The sequence below is a fragment of the Trematomus bernacchii genome, unplaced genomic scaffold (genome assembly GCF_902827165.1).
Source record: "Trematomus bernacchii unplaced genomic scaffold, fTreBer1.1, whole genome shotgun sequence".
NCBI lineage: Eukaryota > Metazoa > Chordata > Actinopteri > Perciformes > Nototheniidae > Trematomus > Trematomus bernacchii.
Window position 1 is genome coordinate 15536808 of NW_022987973.1, and position 22825 is coordinate 15559632.

General features: G+C 41.1%; 3 protein-coding genes across 4 annotated transcripts; 2 read left to right on the top strand and 1 right to left on the bottom strand.

The window, feature by feature from the left end:
* The first annotated feature begins 243 nt into the window (after positions 1-243).
* On the top strand, positions 244-5529 carry spata5l1 (spermatogenesis associated 5-like 1). Its single transcript, XM_034116044.1, has 11 exons — positions 244-416; positions 605-1216; positions 1288-1473; positions 2069-2353; positions 2434-2619; positions 3452-3610; positions 3729-3938; positions 4030-4257; positions 4851-4985; positions 5071-5196; positions 5310-5529. The coding sequence occupies exons 2-11, from the start codon at positions 626-628 to the stop codon at positions 5445-5447; spliced, it is 2244 nt and encodes a 747-aa protein (XP_033971935.1). The 5' UTR covers positions 244-416; positions 605-625; the 3' UTR covers positions 5448-5529.
* Positions 5530-5733: 204 nt separating this feature from the next.
* Positions 5734-7483, top strand: cunh15orf48 (chromosome unknown C15orf48 homolog). Of its 2 annotated transcripts, none has more exons than XM_034116047.1 (5): positions 5734-5859; positions 5964-6023; positions 6121-6209; positions 6473-6533; positions 6910-7483. In XM_034116047.1, exons 2-5 carry the CDS (start codon positions 5985-5987, stop codon positions 6976-6978), a joined length of 258 nt encoding a protein of 85 aa, XP_033971938.1. In that variant the 5' UTR covers positions 5734-5859; positions 5964-5984; the 3' UTR covers positions 6979-7483. The 2 variants fall into 2 exon arrangements, with proteins under 2 accessions (XP_033971938.1, XP_033971939.1); XM_034116048.1 differs by having other exon boundaries at positions 5749-5859; positions 5937-6023.
* A 2681-nt stretch (positions 7484-10164) lies between these two features.
* On the bottom strand, positions 10165-22785 carry slc30a4 (solute carrier family 30 member 4). Its single transcript, XM_034116045.1, has 8 exons — positions 22669-22785; positions 21951-22442; positions 19460-19606; positions 16327-16480; positions 13818-14043; positions 13321-13426; positions 13094-13228; positions 10165-11198 (listed from the first exon to the last, which is right to left on the bottom strand). Exons 2-8 carry the CDS (start codon positions 22348-22350, stop codon positions 11044-11046), a joined length of 1323 nt encoding a protein of 440 aa, XP_033971936.1. The 5' UTR covers positions 22351-22442; positions 22669-22785; the 3' UTR covers positions 10165-11043.
* Positions 22786-22825: the final 40 nt, after the last annotated feature.

A 22825-nucleotide genomic window follows, 5' to 3' on the forward strand; every position in this document is an offset into this window, starting at 1 on the left:
CAACCGTCTTGTTTATTGCAAGTATAAGATAACATAATAAAAAACAGACTGAAAAACACAAAAGGATGAAAGCTTCCAAAAATGTCGCCCTGAAAAACGTATAACTTTAGTGAGTGTAGCCTACAGATTAAGTATTTGTGTTATTTGACAGTATTACGTGGTAATAGTTATAACTTGACTCATGAAACTAACAACAATATGTTTCCTTTTTAAATAAATAACAATATTAAGCTTAATTTTTGAAGCGGAAGACAGCTTCCACAGTTTCGCGCAGGGTAACGTTTTTGTTGGCCATCATTTTTGAAACACCACATGGGTTTTGTAAACATTGCTCGGTCTGTTTCATGGATGTATCAGCAACACTGTTAACGCCGATATCATTTTTGCCATCATTTCGTAGTGCCACACATTCTCTGGTATGTAACTAACTAACAGTATTTAAAAGCACACACGCAGCGAGCTTAAGAATGAGGTCGTAGCTAACAGCTAGTAGCATACGTAACCTAGCTAAAGTTTAAACGTGTGGCACTATCTCCATTCCTGCGTGTGTCACTGTGATACAGAAGTAACGTTTTCTGCTTGCCTTTCTTTATTTTCCTGTCAGTGAGGCTACTGTTGGACACTAATGTCTCTGAGGCTGCTGTCAGTGGATCCATCGGACCGGGGCTCTCAGAGATGCAGGCTGGGTCCAGGCTTGATGTCAGCGCTGGGTCTGGGTCTGGGCTCCCCACTGCTGGTCTCTGTTCCCGGGGGAAGCTGCCTGTGCACCGCCTGGCCCCGGGCTGACCTGGCAGAAGGTTTCCTGCAGATGGACCTCAAATGTTCCTCTCCAAATCTGATCTTTTACCCACCCTCTCAGCTCTGCCTGGACCCTGGCCAGCTCACACCTGTGCCCTGCCCCAAACTGAAACATGTGAAGATAACTGTGGTGGTCCAGAGTGTTGACTTTAAGAAACACACACCTCCCCGCCTTGTTCAGGAGCTTGTGAAAGACATGCTGAAAGGGGTGTATGTCCACAACAAGCATGTGATAAACCTAATGGATTTTGACACAGAGATTAGATATGTTGTTATCGAAAGCATCGATCTGGAGTCTTCCAGTGCTGGATTGATCACCTCCAAAACTGGTTTGGAGATAACTGGCATCCAGACGGTCCGGCATTACTGGAGTCAGCTGCAGGGCCATCATACTGTCCCAGTGGGGGGTCTGGACGAGGTCAGCATACATTTCATGTGATGACATCATTGTTGTGTTTCCCCTCCTACATATGTTTCACTGTATTGTAGGTGAGTGCCTCCCTGAGAGAGATGCTGCAGCTGCCCCTGCTCTATCCGGCCACCCTGAACTCTCTCGGGGTGTCCTGTCCCAGAGGTGTACTCCTCCAGGGGCCTCCGGGTGTGGGCAAGACCCTGCTGGTCCGCAAAGTGGTGGGGGAAGTGGGAGCCAGCCTGGTTGTGGTCAGAGGGCCAGAGGTAACATACTATCAATGACATTCTACCACATGCTCTGTGTTTACATTAAGTTATTGTGTTCAATTCTTTAAAGCTCTATTTCTAGTTACCTGCAGCACAATTCAGACCTGTGACTCTGCGTGTGTTTTGACTTTTCAGCCATTAAATATAAAGGAAATATTTTAGAAAAGTCTTTAATAAAAAAAATCTAAAAACTAATGAAAATGCAGATATCTTCTTATGGAAAAATAATGCCAACCCACCTCTCCAGTTATACATCTCCTTGACAGAAATCATCCACAACATTTTAAACTATTATAGTAAAGAATGTTGCTAAAAAAATACTTAATTTTCAAGCCAAAAAGGCCAAATTACAAAGCAGCGTAAATATTTTTGAATTATATGTTACAAGGAATTGTTCCTGTCGATGTTATTGTACATTTTAGATAATAGATTGTGATAATACTTTTAACCAATAAAGATTAAAATGATCCAAACTGAGATTACACTTCAAAATAAACTCACTTACCTATATATATGTTGTAAAGCATTGTGAATGTGTTGCATTAATACATATTGTTCTTCTTCTAATGTGTTTATCTAATAATGATTGCAGGTGGTGGGATCGCGTCCAGGGGAAAGTGAGGAGAAGTTGCGAGCTGTGTTTGAGCGGGCTCGATCAGCAGCTGAAGAGGGTCCGTGTGTGCTGTTCCTGGATGAGTTGGACTCTCTATGTCCGAAGAGGACCGGCTCGTCGGCTCCGGAGAACCGGCTGGTGGCTCAGCTCCTCACTCTGATGGACGGGATGAACCAAACGGATCGCTTCCTCATCATCGGAGCCACTAACCGCCCGGACAGCTTGGACCCGGCCCTGCGCAGGCCTGGAAGATTTGACAGAGAGGTGCAGATGATAATATACTCAACCTGATACAGCATTATAAATGTAAATTAAGGTTCTAAATGTGTACATCTTTCCTCCAGGTCATCATTGGAGCTCCCACCCTGCAGCAGAGAAAGGCCATCTTGTCCGTTCTGAGTGCGAGGATGCCCGTGAGTCCCAGTGTGGACATGGCAGAGCTCGCTCAGAGAACTACAGGCTACGTCGGAGCGGACCTCAGCGCCCTGTGCAGAGAGGCTGCCATGCATGCTATACGAGAAAACTCAAAGGTACTTTATAATTTTATTTTTACTTAGTCAGGCATCATTGATATTAAAATTGTGTAAGTAGGGCCTGAGATAAAAAAAAAACAGAAACAACACAACTCCTTGTTTGCAGTTAATTCCATTTAAAAGATGCATGCATTAGTGTATACATTTGGGATATCTAAGGTGAAGTAGTTTCTGTATAGTAGACTTCGTTTGCTATATTTTATTGAAAGAAGAGATTTGAGTAGTTGTTTGGAAGCTTCAACAGTAGCGCTTAATAGATGAATAACTATGATGGCTTTTCCTTATTAGGCCCATACAATTGTTTGATACAGAGAATTATGACGCAGCATTGTTATACAGTATGCCTGAAATGTGTCTTGAATGACTTGTAATCATATTTAGTTGTTTCACTCATTTTATTTTATGTATAGGGCTGAACAGGAAACAATATTTTAGGCCCACTACAGTGCAAATTGATAAATTGATAATAAAGTTGACTTTCACTTTGACTGAAATATGGTAATGGTACTTTATAAACCTTAAATTGCTTTTGCACAGTCATCCTATATGTACCCAGGACTCTTTTGACAGAAGAAAGAGAAGAAGAACATCTCCATACCGCTCAATCTGTACAGAATTAGGTAAAACCGCGTTCTCCTTCTCTCGCGCCAAATGAGTTTACCTACATTAAAAGTAAAGTAGAATTGATAATGATACAGATTATCATGGTTAAATAATATATATTGCATTTAGCTGTATATGAGTGCTTAAAAATGCTTTAAACCCTCTATTGCGTTAAAGACATGTCTGACCTTTCTGAATTGTTTTGCTTTGTTAATATTGTCTGTAGAGTTCAGGAGAGCAGGTGGTGGGGATGCAGCACTTCCAGGAGGCCCTGAAGGTGGTGGGGCCCTCCTGCCTGCGGGGCAGCCTTGGCAGGACGGAGCTGTGTCCGCTGTCCTGGGATCAGATAGGAGGCCTGGATGAGGTCAAACTCAAACTAAAACAGGTAAATAAACGCCTGATTTCTTTCAACACAAAACACAAAGCGTTTGTTGACTGGTAAAGGAAAATATCTATCATTGTAATTCCCTCCCTCTCTACTCTCTCGTGTCTGAACATCAAAGAGTATTGAGTGGCCGATGTTATACCCAGAGGCGTTTGTTCGCCTGGGTCTGTGTCGGCCCCGCGGCGTTCTGCTCTACGGACCTCCAGGCTGTGCGAAGACCACGCTGGTGAAGGCTGCAGCGGGCTCCACTCACTGTGCCTTCCTGTCAGTCGGTGGTGCTGACCTCTACTCTCCGTATGTGGGAGACTCAGAGAAGGCTTTGGCGCAGGTACTTTCTTTTTCCAGTCTGTAAATCCCCAGCTGTGTTTGTATCCTCATGATTCACCCCTTAACACCTGCACCTGGCTGCCCACACACAGCTGTTCCGCCAGGCCCGGGCCTGTGCGCCCTGTATCCTGTTCCTTGATGAGATTGACTCTCTGATTGGCTCACGGTCCAACAGTCAGACACCGAACAGCGTACAGACCCGCCTCCTGTCCGTGCTCCTCAATGAGATGGATGGGATTGGGCTGAAGACGCTGGAGAGGAGAGGGACGGAGAAGATCCTCCAGGCGGAGGGGGCGGAGGAGAATAGCACGCAGAAACAGGTCCGATATCATCAAGGCTTTTACTCCTCCTTCCGTTGCTCAAATACACAACATTTAATTTTCTGACACAAGAGGTCTTTCAATAAAAAAGAATTTAAAAATTGAGTTTGAAGTCATCAATTGCTGTCAGGTTCTCCCAGTTAGGATTCGTTCATTGTTCATAGCTCAGTTTAATATTTCACTAACGCTGTTTGCTTACATTTGCTCAGCTTGTATCTTTCATAACTTCAGGTCGACCCGTCCAATGATTAAAATCCTTCATCTGTTTCAAATATATAGTCCGTACGACCGAATGTGTCTCACTAAAATGCTTCAAACTGGATAAAAGGTCAAAAACAACCACCAACCTGATGCATGCTTCAAAGGGGATACAGGACAATTACAGGCAATTAAACAGACCTTTGAGTTGATTAAAATGACCAATTTCTCTAGATTTGAAACTTGTTGAAAACATTTTATATAATGTATTATATAAAATATAGTTCTGGTTGTTTTTACACATGTAAAAGCAGAAATGTTACATATTTATAATATTCAGTATGAGGTGATTTAGTAAACACTTGATCCTAAAAGCTGTTTTTGCTCTTTGACAGTTGGAGTGCCAGGAAGTGTGCAACAAAGAGGTGATGGTTGTCGCGGCGACAAACAGACCTGACTGCTTAGACAGCGCCCTCCTCAGACCTGGCAGGCTGGACCAGATCATCTATGTCCCTCCACCTGACCATCAGGTGAGTTATTGTCTAAACAGGGAATAACTAGTTTTGGTACAACAGTTACTTCATCTTTAACTAACCTCACATTGTCTGTCTCCAGGCTCGTCTGTGCATCCTGAGGGTGTGCACACAGTCGATGCCTGTGTGTGCTGACGTGTGTTTGGAGGAGCTGGCTGCAAAGACAGAGCTTTACTCTGGAGCTGACTTGGAAAATCTGTGTAAAGAGGTAATGTGGACACCTTTATTATTCTAAAATACAAAATGTAATCATGGTCCAAAGTGTTAACACGGATAAACCGATAGAGGAAGAATGCCTGAAAACTGTTGTTGTTTTCCCAGGCTGCTCTGTTGGCGCTACAAGAGGAGAACATGGAGGCTTCTACCATCAAACACACATACTTCCTGCGGTCCCTCGGCCACATGAGACCCTCTCTCACTGCACAGCAGATTCAGTCATATCAAAAACATCCCAGATGACAAACCACTATTTCCTCTGCATTGATACAAAGTATTATTAAAGAGATGGATATACATTTGCAATAAAATAAGTCAAACTTGACCTTTGGGAGTCCTCTATTGTTTGTGTGTTATTTTTTTACCAACAGGCACTCAAAATGCAAAAATATTTGAGATCTGCACAAAAAAATACCCACCAGCCATTGACTTTCAGTTCTCAAATGTGGCCACTAGGGGGTACTGCTCCCTCATAATATATTGATCATCAGTAAATTCAATACGTTGACGGATTGGACTCCACTTGTGCATTTCAGAGCAGGAAGCTCTGTCTGTCTACGTGCCTTTCACCTCGTACAACCTCTCATCCAGCCTACATCAGCCGGGCTCACAGGATGCTGCGCTAAAGACATCAGAGACTTCTCAGCAACAACAGGTGAGACCTTCCACACAGTTGCCTCTTCAACTTATACACTTTAGTTTACTGAATTGACTTTAAGCTTTATTTTAAAGTGGAAATATTATACAATTCCTTTTTAGGTATTTTAGAAATCAGAAAAAATGGTTGGATTTTTCCAAATGTTGAGAAAGAAAAAGGAGGTGAGATGGTCTTTACTATCTTAAGTGATTTTGTATTGTGGGTATTGGATTTGGAATCTGTTTAAAAAAAAAAAAAAAATGTTTTCCTGTATTTCAGCTGATCCCTCTGATAGGTTTCATGGCTTTTGCTGCAGTAGGAGCCACCTCGGCTGCTATCTACTTTCTCTTTACTAAACCTGATGTTATGTGAGTGTTGCTTTCATTTTCAGAATTATTATCCACTCTGTACCCAGGCTTTACCCAGGTTCGAATTTGGCCTGGAACCATGTACGCATGTCATCCCCTCTGTCTCCCCCTTTCAACCCTGTCATCTCCGATAAAGGCTAATCTGGCCCAAAAAATATTAAGGGCTTTAAGGGCTTTTTTATTCTTAGATCATACTTAAATATCAGCGTCTGGCATATAATCAATACTTAATAATGACGCAGCATTTCCTTCACTCTTTTTAGTCTGAATAGGACCAGAAATCCAGAACCATGGGAGCGAGTGGACCCATCAAAACCCCAAAAGGTAATCCCTAATATACCAGATATTAAATAGCATTTTATAATGTGTATTTTATTATATTTTATATATTATTTCACAAGGTTTAAATGGTTGTAGTTTACCCTTATTTATTATTTCTGGTACGTAAGACAAGCATGATCTTCCAACCTGCATCTACAAACTGCTGAGTCACTGAGGAAGGAATGTTATCAAACTAGTGCCAGCCTGCTTTTGAATCAGATTAAGGTTTATGTTTTCACACATGTTGAAACCTTTATATATACAGTCTATGGTTGAAACACGCTGAAGCCACTAATGGGATTTTTGCCGCTTTGAGCTGATGTAACACTTGCAGTCGGTCAGGTAAAGCCTAATTATGGTTTCTGACATTTTGCTGCAGCTCATCACCATCAATCAGCAGTGGAAACCGGTGAAGGAACTGGAGTATGTGAAGAGCCTGACTAAGTAAAAAGAAAAGAGGATAAAGCATCTTCTAGAAACATCCACAGTCTGACCAGCTGCCTGCACCCCATCAGTCTAACAGAATCCTTTCCGCACAAACTAGGATACTTTGACACACAGTGTGCGGAAATGCTTCTGCTCCACTGGTGGGGTTTCACCCGGCTCTGTGGTGACCCAGCCCGAGGACACCCATCCACAACACTAGACAAATATGATAACAAATACTCATCATGCCATTCAATTATAAAAAAAATAATTTCACTTTGGGTTTCTGTGATTGCATCTAGAAGCCACATTAACATTAAATAAGCTGTGTTGTTCAATTGCTTTCAAAGTTGATGTACTATAGTTTCTACTTGTGACCCAAATGGTAACGAATAATATAATATTGTACTAATACGTAGTGTACTGTGTAGTTTTAATATATTGCCATTGTGTACGTGTTAAACTTTCTTCATCAGTGTTGCTTTTGTTGTTAAAAGCTCTATAAAAAAACATTTATACAGGATAAACATGTCTTCAGTCTTTTCTTAACCCTTTTTAATTGAATGAAAACTCTCCATATTTTTTTCACAAGTTTCCATGTCATGTGACCCCATGTGACCTCCAAATCAATGCAGCATTGTACACGTAGGACACACCTCTTTATTATACGTTTATTTGATTATATGATGTGAAAGTTGTAAAAAGAAAATAAAAAAAACTTCTGGATGTTCATACAATAAATAAAGGTGAAGGTGGAATGAAATAAAATAAAATGTGACAAATTTGTTCAGATACAATGTTGCATTGATTTGGGGTCATTGTTTCAGATTACTTAAAAGCTGTTAAAAGACTCAAATGAAACATATTTTAGAAAAATAAATTCATGACATATCAGTAAACCTAAAGTGTTCCACATAAGACACACATACTCAGAGTTTGAGTCTGAAGACCCCAGTAAATGTCTGTTTTATATATAAAACTGACGTCATGCAGTCATAATTTCATTCTCAGCAAGAAAGCTGCATGTTTACCCAAATGTTGTTCTATAAAAAGATGAACATTAAGGAGAAACACATGTGCTTGTGGCCAAGTGCTTTGATAGTCTGGGGAAGTCAAAATGAATTGAGAAATTCACGCAATGATGATTTTTAGTCTTTCCATGCAATTTGTGACATTGAGAAAGGTTAGAAACAGCTATGGACCTGTAGGTTGGTTTATTGATTGCATTTAATTGAAGGTTTATCATCAACTAACTATCATAGTGGAGTAAAACCCAATACAGCCTGAAAGCTCTATTTCCTCCAGAAATGTCAGATCTGTTTTGTCATCGGGCGTTTACAAGGTCAACAATAACCTTTGAAACTCCACCTTGTAAAACTTGTTTAACAGTTTTTCATTCTTTAATTGCCAGACGCCGGGAGCTTTGAATGTTGTTTGCAGACGAGGAAATGGTGAGATGTTGCCTGCTAGGGCAGCTGTAAAGTAATTACTGCCATCCACACGATAGGCAAAGGCACTCATCTGATTATTTTATGGCTGCGGGGGCATTCAACCCTATCATTGTGTTTTGTAATAAGAGCCAATCCTCTTAATGTCCATCTCCTATCTCAGAAGAGAGCCATCCTACAGTGTCTGACTAAACTGCACTCTCTGGCTAGCAAAGCTCACTGGACTGATTTCATCAATTATTAAACTATAAACAAAGGGTGTGACCAGAGGGAGAAAGGAAAGGCATGGCTATTGTTTCTTGATCCGTATGGCGTGCCTATTTGATCAGGAAACACATGTTTTATTTGGTTTCACTTACATGAATGTTTTGGTTGTACATGAATATGTCATCGAGGGCGTTTCCCATTTTCTTACATTTACTTCCTCTTCAGTTAACGTAAAATTCCCTCCCAATATGTTTTTAATATGATGTTAAAAGCTATGTCTCCCAGTCACATTTCATAGCTTTAGTCTATGTTAAGAAGAGGTACTGTGGAAGAGTGTTGTCTTGTTGTTGAGGACATTAGCAGTGCCCTTGTTACATGTAGTCAAATAAACCGTAAGGGAAGAGAGAGAGGGGGAGACATTAATTTCAGCTATCAAGCTGTGCAACTGACAAGTTATTTAGGGAAACAATGACCAAAGAGGAAGGATATATTATGCTTGGCTGGAATTTGTGTACGTGACTCAATCGCAGTCATCTTGACACCACAGACCATGTGACCAGCAGTAAAGCAGGTAGTGGCTCCCACAGAGCAAGTGAAGTGAGAGATGCAAAATCTGCTTTGTTATCTAGTGGTGCACTGCTATGATAATACTCCATTTTGACCTGCACGTTGCTTCTTAAACTCGTTCAGACACTAGTGGCTGCAGATGCTCATGAAGGCCGTTTATGGGTTTCTCAGGAAGGCGGGGCAGTCGGGTGGATGCTGTAAATAATTGGCTCCGCTGCAATACAAACACATGAGACACCCGCCTGTGGTTACCTGGAAACGGAGACACTCCTAGTTCACTTGTGTAGTCAATAACAAACATTTGATTAGTTTAGTTTTAAATAAAACATTATTGTGTGTGCAAATCCATAAGCAGTTGATGTCTAATGCCTCGTATTTGTTTGCCAATTGAGTCTTAAATAGGCCAATTGACCAAATTTCAGTAATGTATTTATTTTTTACATACATTTTTATAAATTAAAAAGGCTCTATTCCTAACCAGAAGGACCTTAAATTATGCTTGCAGTATTACAAGAACTTAAAACAAGATTTCAAAGCAGTTTCATCAGGTGAAGAACAAAAACTGTGTGTGTGTGCGTGTGTGTGTGTACCTAAAGTTTAGCCCTCATGCTCACTATCATTTAAGGGGTTGAATAGAGTGCATGTTATCTTATCAAATGTCCAGAATGTCTCAATGTTGTGGGTTGATGGTAGAAGTACACCACCTAGTGTTGAAAAGTGACAGCAACATGTCCTGCACACTGTGGTACGCAGTCAGCTGAATCTCACTTACCAATCTTGAATGTCTTTCCAATGTTTAAATTAAGTTTGTTTCTTAATTCAAAATAATATTTACAAGTACTTATTTGGTTGAATTGGAAAACTATCAAGATTTGAGTCAAAGTATTTGTGTGGATTGTTAAAATAAGTTGATAGATTGTGCCAAAAATGCCTTTCCATTTTCTTAGATGTGTTGTTAGAATAAAAGAGGTACTGAGAGGCAAGCAGAAGATTAAATACTTTATTAGAAACATAAAGAGTGATGCAGTTCCTGACTTCCGTTGATTATTAATTTTAGAGACTAGGAAAAGGTTTACAATAAAACCCCGACAGTCTCTCAACACTTGACACTGGAAACACTATAAATATTATCAGCAGGTGAAAACTGAAAAAAAATACTGGTTCACAAACCTGTCTGCATTAGTATACTGTCGGTTTAGGGAATACAAAGAAAATGAGTTTAGGAATTGAGGCTGAAACCATAACACTGTAGCATTCACCATTTTACAAAGTCAGTCACTCTTTGATTGTCAGTTGCGTGCTCGCCTAAATTTAGCTAAGAGCCATGCTAAAATAAAATGTCAGTTTTGAAGTGTTGATCAGACTGCTTTGATCATTTCTAAGGGTGTTAAGTTGATGTGATGTCTGCCTAGGGGACACAATGATACAAGTTGTTTTTCCATAGAGTTATTATCAAATGAACAGAAAATGAGGTACCTTTTCATTTGCAGACATCCTCAGTAAACAAATAAAATCAAGTCCTCACACCTAGAAACAAAAAGTAAAATGTACATCTGATGCTAAAACATCAGTTGGCGCAAATCAAACACTAAAATACAAAAAAGTTGAAATAGGCTTCAATGGTGAATTAAGGGCATCCATTTTTCTGAAAGCACCCAAGCTCTCAAAGCTGTGCGAGGTCCCCGGCGGCTGAAGTGATCCAACTAATGGAAATGTGCGTCTGCTTTCCTTTGGCACCAGTCTTTTTCTGTTTGCATGTACATACCGTTTACTGTGTCTCCCTCACAGCAGGCCCTCTGTCTCTGCTGTCCTGTGTCTTGAAGTGCTCCGTGGAAGTCACTGTTCAGAAGAGTCTCTCTTTCTCTCTAGGCACTGGACTGCAGGCAGTGTGTGCAGGTGCGCACGGGCCTCAGCCTGTGTGTCTGCACCTGCACTGTGCACCTGCCCAGGCCGTAGGTGTGGAGCAGCAGGTGGCGCGCCTTCGCCTGCACGTCCTCCCAGTTGCTGGCACTAGAGGGCGCTGTGAACACAAACATTAGAGTCAGAATACTTTTATTCGTCCCACAGATGGGAAATGTATATTTGTTACAGCAAGTAAAGAGCCAAAGATAGCTTCATTATTCATTATATTATTAAGAAGCACGCATAAAAAAAGTAGACATTTCACAATTTACAAAACACACCTCCCGTACCAGTTCAAGTTTTGAGATATAGCAGCCAGGTGGAAGTATTAAAAGATGAAGTATACAGTATATTGCACAGTTATTGACGGTGTATAAATAGGCGTTATGGTCTAGTCTTTGTTGTTATATGTGTGTGTGGGTCCAACAGGGGATGTGGTGTTTATGCATTTGAAATTAAATTAAACAAGTTACAGCATGTCCAAACAGAACATGTCCAAACAGAACATTTTCCCAACAGATAATTTCGCATGTCATAGCAGGAAAACACAGGTAATTACTGCATTACCTGCACACCAGGGCCACAGCCAGTGTCAGGGCCCTGATGCAGGCCCACTGGGACTAAAGTCGTATTAAAGTCATGAGTAAAACCTGTGCTATCAAAATGTATACCCGCATACTAATTCAATAACTACATGACGGTTGTGTTAGTACCTTCTAGTTTCTCCCAGTTAGTTTACAAAAAGAAACCTTGATACATTTCTACCAACAAAAAATAACACAATACTAGCGCTGAAACACGTCTCTGCATATTAAATGTCACATAAAAAATCCATGTTTTTTTCTTGTTTTCCTTTGTGTTCACACAACTATTGTTTTATAAGAATGTGCAGTTGTGTCCATGAAAAGCACACTCAAAACCTATAAAGAAATCACATGTTATGTTTAGTAGTTTATTTCCCCCTTTTGGAGTATGTGCGATGTGACACTTTTCAGTGTACCTTATAGTAGTGTTCAAACTCTTTCATGGACTAGAGCAGTAATTCTTATCAGACATACTCTCAATGTAAGCTCTGCCAGATTTGCAGCATGTGTTGAACTGCTCTGAAAAAGGTTAAACAGCTCTCTCAAGAAATAACATCTTCTATATTGTACATTTTCACAATGTCACTCAAAGTTTATCACCCATTTTTTACATTGTGTGATACAACAGCTTGAATTCAAACTGGATCAAAACAAGGACAATCGTATTCAAACAAATAAGGATGCAATCTGAAAGCCAAGGAAAGAACTGGCAGTTAAGTTTCTTGTGAAACAACTGTGATGAAACGAGAACTGAAGTCCTGTGAGACATAAACACAGTAACAAGTCTCAGCACATCATCATCCACACTTTGATCTGACTTTTACTTTAAAACAAGTACTGAAGCCAAATACAAAAAGAATATATTTGCTCTTACAGGTCACTGACATTGAACAGACTGCCAAAGCAACACCGAAAACAACCTAAATCAAAGTGGTCAAGCCAAAAGTAGCTCTTCATGATCACTGACAAGCCAACAGAAACATAAGCAGAAAGACTTCAAGATGCCTTCACTGCCGTAGTATTTCTAGTCTTGACTTGGTTGATAAAATATGAATGTGTGTTATCTGTTCACTTTATTAGAGCTGAAAGAAGAAAGTGTATCTGCAAGTATTTTGATAGTTGATGAGTTTCTGTTATTTTACCAAAAAATAAAACAAAGAAAAAGTATCTGTATTGATGCTGAAACATACATATTTAATATGTTCTGAAGCCCCTTGCATATGGACATATACCTTAAAAAACCTACAAAGTAAGAAATGTTTTCATAAATGAGTCATAATAAATCCCAAAACAACCTTTTTTGAGTGAAAACTAAAGAAGAAATGGATATAAAATACTTATGATCCACATAATAGTTCTATATATTTAGAAACGTGATCCTTTCAACCTTCTTTCTTCTTGTCTGTACTGAGGGTATGTATCTACTCACCCAGCTGCAGATGCACTATAGCTGCAGTCTTGTCCGTGGTCAGCGCCCAGACGTTCAGCTCATCCACTGATTGGACGTCCTCCAGCTTCAGGAGGTCTTCTTTGATTCTCAGAGTGTCCAGATGCCTGGGAACACCTGAGGATGAAATAAACTCCTTAATGCACCTACGCCACTTTAAATACTCAACATCATCTGAAGGCACTGCAGGACCACGGCCAGAGACGCACCCTCCAGCACGATGACTATTGTGTCTCGTATGATGCGGAACGTGGTGACGAGTACCAGGATGGAGAAGATGTAGGTACAGATGGGGTCTGCCAACTTAAAGTCCGGCTGTGAAGTCAGAGAGTTCAGATCGATTAAAATCAAAGTTTCATATGAATGCATGCTTAGCCATCCCTGTATATAATATCAATTTAAAGCGAAAGACCATCAATTAGTTTACAATTAGTGAATTTGTATAAAATAATTTATATATTTTTGTTTAATTAAATGCTTTTATACGTTTACAACTAACACTTGGTTTTAACAACATAAAGGCTTTAAAGCTGTATGGTTCACACTGCCTTGGGAGTTCTCTGTTAAATAGGTGTCAACACTTAATTACCAGCTTTATTTTCAAAAAGTAACAGAATTACTTTGTTGGTACAATACCATTTTTTTTTTTACAATGGTTCTACAAGGTAAATACATGGTCAAATAATTATTTCAGAAGGCTGGGTACCTTGAAGCGGACGATGTAGGCCGCTATGAGCACCCCGATGCTCTGGACCAGGTCTCCCAGAGCGTGGATGAAGGCCGCTCTGACAGCCAGGCTGCCCTGCTGCCTCTGCCCCCCCGACCCCCCCGACTGTGAGGCGGCTGCAGAGCCGTGAGAGTGACCGTGGCCATGTGAGTGACCGTGGCCGTGAGAGTGACCGTGGCCACCTTGGTTTAACAAGAAACCCATTCTGTAAGACACAGAAGAAAACAAAAGAAAGAAAGAGGGCGTTTTTTTAAGGCATTAGAGTTACAAGTATGTTGTGTTTTTAACTAAGAAACTGCTGTCCATAGCCGCGTTCACACCGCAGTACTTTTCCCACTTTAGTTCCGATATAGTTCCGAAATGTCGCGTTCACACCAAAAAGAGCCGGAACAAAAATGAGTTAATCAGAACCTTTTTTACCCCCTTTTCCGTCCCTGCTAGAGAGCAGGTACTTTCGTGGGAGAAAAAGGTTCCTGTGTCTGATTGGCTGGGCGGAATGCAAACCACGCCCCGTAAAACTCCCAAAAAGTTTTGTGAAGCCGCCATTTTATTATCCTCGCATTAGCATTATTAGCATTAGCATTAGCCCAGCGCAGAAACGCAGAGAGACTAACTTAAAGGGGACCTATCATGCAAAATGCACATTTGTACGTCTTTTATACATGAATATGTGTCCCCGGTGTTCCAGGGAACTCACCAAGTGTCAGAAAACACAACCCTCTCTATTTTCCTCCATACCCAAATCTCTAAAAACGGGGCTGCAACGGATCTGATAAAAACTGATCCAGATTTGAACATTTCACTGATGTCAGGACGGTGGCGCTACGGCTATTGGGCCAATTCTCCACCTATCAGGGGAATGTGGGGTTGGGCCACGGCCGGCCATTGCCGCTCGAAAGCGCTGGAGACGCTGTAGTACATATGCCAGGCCTGTAAGTGGCGCTGTAGTCTGCCACAAAAGCAGCGAAGAAGACTTCCCGCGCATGGTTGCCATGGTTACCCTTCTGTTTATTCTCCGCTGTGGCTCTTTTTCTCCCTCCCCGAGGCAAGCGTTTGCTCCCGCTGCAATGCAATCCCTCCCCGTCGAGGCAAGCACTGTAATTCTCTCCGGTTAGTCCACCAGCAGATGACAAACACCCACCTCTCCGCCTCTTCCAAGGAACGAGGGGACCGTGCGGCAGAGTTTCAGTTAGGTTTTTTTTCGCCGGTCAAGATGTCCGTTAAAGTTTTATTCTTCCGGACAAAATTAGAAAAGTGCCGGTCAAAGGTCTTCTTTGTTATTTATTGAGCTTTAAAACAAATGAATAACGACTCTATATAATAATATAATAAAACACGGAGGACGGAGATCTCTTTTTCTCCCCCTCTTCTGACAGCCCAGCAGCTGATCAGAGCACGCTCCCCTCTCCTGCAGGGGGGCGTGGTCAGCTGCAGCTCACAGAATCAGCCCCCTGCAAAAACAGGGCTGGAAAGAGCAAATGGAGCGAAATGAGGCATGGCTAAAATGCAGGATCTGTTTGGTATTTTGAAAAAAAAACTATATTTATATACTTTATATAGGTATGGCCCTACAATATATTGTTCAAATATAGCATGATAGGTCCACTTTATGGCAACACAAAAGAAAACATGGGAGCGGTGGAGATGAGGAGGTGTCGGCGTTCTGGCGATTTACTCGGAAGGCTTCAGTAGAAGCTGCTGGGACTCCCAGCAGCTTCTACTGAAGCCAGTCCCCAACTCCGGGGACTTCCGGCCGGGGACTTCGGGTGGCAGTATACGCCGTGAAGTGGTTTGCGGCCTGCCAGTAAACCCAAAGCAGAAGAAGAAGAAGTGACGTCAGCGGCTTCATTTGCCTACTCCTCCCCCAGGGACTTATTCCGGTGTGAACGTGATCTGTACTTAGTTCATCAGAACTAAAGAGTTCTGATGAACTAAGTTCTCATGAACCTTTGTGGGAAAAGTACTGCGGTGTGAATGCGCCTAATGCTTTGGGTTTAACGGCCCGTCCACAGGGCGGCGTGCGTTGAAGCTTCAACGCTTCTGCCCATTCACTTTGAATGGGGTGACGTCACGCTTTGCCGAACTGCATTGTGGTTCCGTCGCTTCGCTTTGCTCGCGTTGCTCGCTTCAAAAGTTGAGCAATGTTCAACTTTTGAAGCTTCGACGGAAGCGTCAGTCAATCAAATCATATGCCAGTACAAGCTCTAGCCAATCAAACCGCGTGCTTGTGTGTCCAGGGCGGCAGATTCATGTGATTGGTTGTTGGTCGAGTTTCAGACACGTCCACCGGCAAGCTTCAACGCACGCCGCCGTGTGGACGCTGCGTAATCATTCACCTTCCAAATATGGTCAAACATTAAACACTGAGAATCATCAACTGGACAGGTGACTTTAAGACAGGACTTTGGACCAATCTTAAGCTGACACTCATAGGCACGATTAGAGCGCTGTCATGTCGTGCACTCTTTAAAAGTGACTTTTTACTTACATGAGGTTGACAGCCACGCCCACAGCTGCAGTGATGAGCATGACATCCCCATCTATGTCGAACTCTTGGTGTATCGTCCTCTGAACGGCCTCGTAGAGCAGTATGGCCGTCAGGATGTAGATGAGCACTACACTGAGGACTGCCGATACAACCTCTAGGGACGGAGAATAACGGTCAGTTGTAGATACAGAGCATGTTTATAACAAAAAGCTAAAGCTGTGAGAAAACGGATAACTACAGATGAATAACAATAACAACAGGGGCAAAAACTAAGAAACAGTACCAACATTTTTTATATATTTGAAAGGTCCAATCTGTTTTTACTAGAAATTATTTATGTTTAGCCTTCACCAATATGAAGATGCCTCTCCGTCTCAACTGTATTTCACATGCTGTCTCTGATCAAATACACGTTTAGTAATGCCTCCTACAAGGATCCAGCTGGAACCCTGTCCTGTCCTTTATTTTAGAATAGACGACATTGTGTCTTTCATCTGTGACTGTCAAATTCTACTTGATTGGACAATAATGTTTTATGATCTACCGAGAATTCTTTCCACTCCTAAACACTGAGAGATACCCTTTTTGTATCAATTTAGTCCTTAATAAAAACAAAACAATAGTCATGGTATTCTACATATCAGAGATTAAGATTACAACAATTTACAAAGCACAAAACCACTCACATTGAAAACCCTGATGGTAAACAACCTCAGAAGCTTTTCAGTACAGATGTAAACTCCCCTCTGACGTGTAGAGAGAGGATGTGAAGCAGTTTCTTTTTCATAGCTCTGTCATTATGCTGCTTTCAAATCCGTGTCTCAGTGCTGTACGATACCAGTCACCTCTGTGGAAACATTGGTATAACTGCCTTTTTAAATTTATATTTGAGTGTTTTATGTCTTTTAAAAAAAAATGGACCAAGAGTCTCTTTAAATAAAGCTGATGATGATAGAGACTTAACTATTTTTATTACATGGCTTAGTTGAATACTCGATTCTGATTGGTCAATTCAGAACACGTGACACGTTGTTAATCCAGAACAGACAGACCGCTGTCAAGGATTTATTGACCGTTGTTAAGGACGCTCACATCTGCACAAAGAAGTCCGTTCGATTTAACTGTATACAGTTTGGCCGAAAAGCAAACTGCATGCAGTCCCTCCTTTTTACGCAGCGGTCCAGACATAGACATCAAACGGCGACACATATTCAGTTGCCAGTTACTTTTGCATTAGGGCAGGGATATCTAGATACTTTCCAAGGTTTGACATAATGAATTGTGCTACTTTTAAAGCAAGCAACGATGTTTTCAAATCTGTAATCAAAAAGCTCCTCAAAAACGCTATCGAAGCAGCTCCTGCCGTTGCTACCTTAGTTCAAACAGTAACAACGGACTATTTTCCTTAGCGGATGCATGTCAATTTAAATCAATACATACAACTATTTTTTAAATCAATAAAATCATTTTCTAAATCCATAAAAGCATTTCAATTAATATTGGGATTCATATCGTTACTTTGTTGAGAATGTGGCCATGTAATAAGCGGGATAATGTGCAGCGACTTGGTCATTATGGGGAAAAGAACACCGACAGAGAACAGATGGTGGAGGTAAACGGTACTCTGTCCCCCCCCCTCCCAGTGAGCTGTGGTGTTCCACAAGGAAGCATATTAGGTCCGTTACTGTTCCTAATTTATGCAAATGACATGTCATCAGCATGTGACTGCAACTTGTTCCTGTTCGCGGACGACTCAGCCCTGCTGGTCTCTGACAGGAGCAGATTGCAGGTTGAAAAAACCCTCAGCTCCGAGCTCGGCAGAATCTGCACCTGGCTCGCCGATAATAAATTATCATTACACCTGGGTAAAACAGAGTCCATTCTCTTCGGTTCGAAACATAATCTCAGCAAATCCGACGACTTCTCAGTTGCAGTGGGTGACATTATTGTCACAAGTAAGAAGGAAATTACATACCTAGGATCTATTCTTGAGGCAAACCTCTCCTGTGACAAAATGGCATCCAATGTAATAAAAAAAGTCAATCAAAGAACTAGATTCCTATACCGGATCTCCTCTCTGGTAAACAAAAACACCCTGAAAACTCTGGCAGGAGCACTCATTCAAGGGTACTATGACTATGCTTGCACGTCATGGTACCATAGCACCTCCAAGGCGCTAAAAATAAAACTTCAAACATCGCAAAATAAACTGGTCAGACTACTGCTTGACCTTTCATCTAGAACCCACCTCACCTCTGCCCACTTTGACAACCTAGGATGGCTTAGAGTAGACGACAGAGTACAGCTACTTGCAATGGGCCTGGTCTACAAGATCCACTACACCTCTATGGTACCCATGTACATGTCAAAATTCTTCCCAAAGGTCAAGGAATACCATGATCATAACACCAGAGGGAGCTCCACAAATCATGTAAAACCCAGATTTGGCACAAAAAAAGGGGAATACACGTTTCGCAATTATGCCACATCAAGGTGGAACGCTCTTCCCACAACTGTAAAGGAAAGTAAAACTATACTTACCTTCAAAACCTCTCTTAAAGAGCACCTTCGGGGGAAAGCATTGCAAAACTGGCCCCGGTAATGGTACAAATCTCAACCTGTCGTACAATGGACAGCTTCCCCCCCCCATCTATGTATATACTCGCATTTTAGACTCTGTTACTAACTGTATATCTGTAGACTTGGTATGTCTTAAATGTCCGGTTAGGATGTATTAGAACGAAATCTAAAATGAAAATTGTAAATAAGCCATCTGTATGTAAAAAACCACCTGTATGTAAATTGTAAATAAGCCATCTGTATGTCAAATATGTCTTATATGTCTTAAATGATATGATGAATTGGAAATGGGGGACCCTGATGTAAACAAGACGAAAGTCTTTCTCTGGTCTGCATCCCCTTAACAATTGTATGTTTTGAGCTGTACTGTACTGTACCCAATATACAAGCTGTTAATAAACTTTTCAATCAATCAATCAAACAGGCTGATCAGGAGCCCGACGCGAAGCGGAGGGATCTAGATCAGTAGCTGCACATTATCCCTTACCTAACACACAGAAGGAGTGATATGAGAGAAGAGGAAGTGTGAATGCTTCTGAGATCATAAACTCACCGAGACGATGCAGGCCGAAGGTGAATCTACTCGTGGGCGGTTTGGTGGAGAGCCAGAGGGCCAGCAGAGAAAACAGAATGCCCACCACGTCTGTTAGCATGTGCACAGCGTCAGTCATGATGGCTAAGCTGTTGGAAAAGTAACCACCTGAAAGTCAAGACAAAGAGATTTAAAAGGATATCTGCAGAGATTGATTTTAAATATTTGTGCATGCACAGATTTTAAGATACAAGTGTTGGCACCTTGCAGATATACACCCACAGCATAGTATGTGGTTACATTCTAGGTATGATGTGACAGATACTCCTTGGCCCAGGAAAATAAACAAATGTTATTACGTGATTTAATTGGCAGATAATAATTTATTTTATTAAAAGTGACAAAATAGTATACGATCTAATTCCTTGAGAATTCAATCTGACTGTGACCCTGATTAACTGTCACCTGCTGTCAGCAACATGTATCAAAGAATGCTCCACTGTCCCAGTTTCTAAATAGAGAAATAGATTCATAAAGAAAACAAGAAATCTAGCGTGAAAAAAATCCAATAGCTTTTAAAATAGCCAGTATGTAACAGTCATTGATTTGTATGTTTGGATGCAAGTCATTATTATTAATCAGCAGATTTATTGCTAGATTCATCATTTAATCTTTTATAAAATATCAGAAAAGTTTATTACAGTTTCTTGGTTTTCATGATGATGTCTTTAAATGTCTTGTTCTGTCAGTCCAAAAGCCAAATATATTCAGATACAAAACAGAGAAAAGCAGGACATCTCTATATTTGAGAGGATGAAAACAGAATATTTGCATGAAAAATCACTAATTAGTCGATTATCGAAACAGACGAGTTTTGAACCACAAAATGTATTAATAATAATATAAAAACAAGACTAGATAGATAGAAGGTAGATAATTCAGCACAAAAAAGTCAGCAGAACAAGCTTTCAGAGTTGTTGCACCAGAGGCGGAAATTATGGTAGGACATATAATCAATCATAGAGTCCTCCAGCCGATAACACCCTGAGGGAGAGGAACAGCACAAACTATGATACTGATCTAGAGCTGGGAGGAACAGTGGATGGATTTGGAAATACCCTAACCTGCTCATTCTCTGATTCAATCATCATTTTTGTTAACTGCGTCAGAAAGGTGATGATTAACACACGATGAATCCTGAGGCATAAGTGTGTGATTGTATCTATCATCCTCACCTTTTCAGCTAAATAAGTGTAAAATAAAAACCTGTTTTTCTTCTAGAGATATTTCAGCACGAAGCATGTTTGATGGTACGCCCATGTTTAGGCATAGAAGTATAACAAATGTCTCCTTCCACTATAATAAATGGAAGTTAAAGATTTGTGGTGCTCAAAGTAAAAGAAAAGTACATTTAAGACAGTTGAAAACTAATTTAAAATGTAAAAAAGGCATTCTGTTTCAGACGAGGTAGCCTACTAAACCTGCTTTACAGAGGGTAGTAGAGTTCATTTTCTCCACCTAATTGACTGAACAATCAATATGTCTTTCTGTTTGCTCATCGGTTGTGTATATCTGAGCAGCCATGTCCAAACAAACACATTGCTAAACTCAGGCCTGCTGTGTCCCCAGCTGATTTGAAAAGGTTTAGGTTGTTTCCTCTCGCTTATGTCCTGCAGCCATGGATGTAAAACAACTTCTATTTCTATGTTGTATTCCCTTTCACCTGCCTTAGCAAGACTTCACTAAACCTCCTAAAAGTGGTCCAAAAACTGCTGCAAGCATTTGACCAAGTGCTCGAAATGGTCTCATGTGACTCCCATTAAGATTTCTTTCCACTGGCTTTCCACCAAATACTTTTAGTTTAGAGCCTTGCCTGTTTAAAGAGGACCTACATCAGGTCTGATCGGGGTTTGTTGGTTATCCCCAGGCTCAAGACAAAAGGAGAAGGTACCTTAGAGGTTGTAACTCCTAAACTTTGCAACTTTTGTAGTGTCTCAATGACAGTTTTATTCCTTTTTACATGTTTTTAGCTTTGTTGGTATCTCTTTAGTATCGTTTGTCTTTCACTTGTTGTTTTGTGTTGTTGTTTTTTTACACAAAATCACTTTATAAGGTATGCTGTATGAACAAATGTGTCGTCATTATTATATATTGTTATTATTATTACTATCATCTTCAGAGCCAGTTTGTATTCTACATCTCTTTTGTCATAACGCTTACTGGAATATCTAGCAGTATTTTTTTTTTTAAATACAGCTCTGAAAAAAATTAAGAGACCACTCCACATTTATCTTAAATCTCTACATGTATGACAGCCATTCTATTCCAGTGTCTGTTGAATTATAGCACAGAGAGAGAGGTTGTCAGTAGTTTGAAGAATATAATAACAAATGTTAATTTTACTCAAACACATACCTATAAATAGTAAAACCACAGAAACTGACATTGCTGCAGTGGTCTCTTCATTTATCCAGAGCTGTATGTAGTGTGAGGTTCACTCTGCACATCTTACCGACAATTTCCCCTGTCATGAAGAGGAAATAGAGCAAAGCTGCCATGACCAGCCTCTTCATCACTTTCTTGTGTTTGATGCTGTCCCTCTTCTTGGTGCAGTTCTCGCAGGGGTCCATGTTGAGCCCCGGGCTGCCCAGGCTGGAGGAAGAGTCCAGCAGGGAGTCATCATCATCCGCTGACACCACCAGCGTGTTCACCGCCACCCCGTTGGAGGTAGCCCCGGAGGAGTAGTCCGACATCTCCCCGGAGACCACCACCTTGAGCTTGTTAAATTTGGGCGTCTCGTCGTCCCCCAGCTCGTTGGAGAAGTCGAAAGGCTCGGTGTCGCTCAGGTCCCAGTCGTTCCTCTCCCTCCTGAAGGCGGACCGTACCTTGCTGAAGAGCCTGCCTCCAGACATCTTTGCTAACACTGAGGTTTATCCAGGCCTCTCTATGGAATCAGTCCCATTGTTGTAGGTTCAAGTCTTGCATTTCTACTCCGGTTGAGTACCTAGAGGAGACAAAATTAATTAAACTTTACGACAACTCAGCAATTCACTCCAGATCCTTTCAGATTATCATTGTAGAAGTTGTGCTGGTTAACTTTGAGTCATCTTTTAAAAATATATATAGCATAAGCTAAAGAGTAACAAGCTAGCTAGTAAACGTTAGCTGTCTTGTCGTGATAGTTAGCCACACACAGACATGTAATGTAGACGAAATACAAGCCGGCTTACCTAATATATATCCTTTATGGTTGTCAAGTATCGATTCGTCTTTAAATTGAAAACTGTCATCGTAAGACTGGTGTCAACATCAGTCGTTGCTCTCACCTCCTCCTCTGCACTAGCCAGTTTGGTTTCGCCACGCCCACAGTCACGTGATGACGCACGA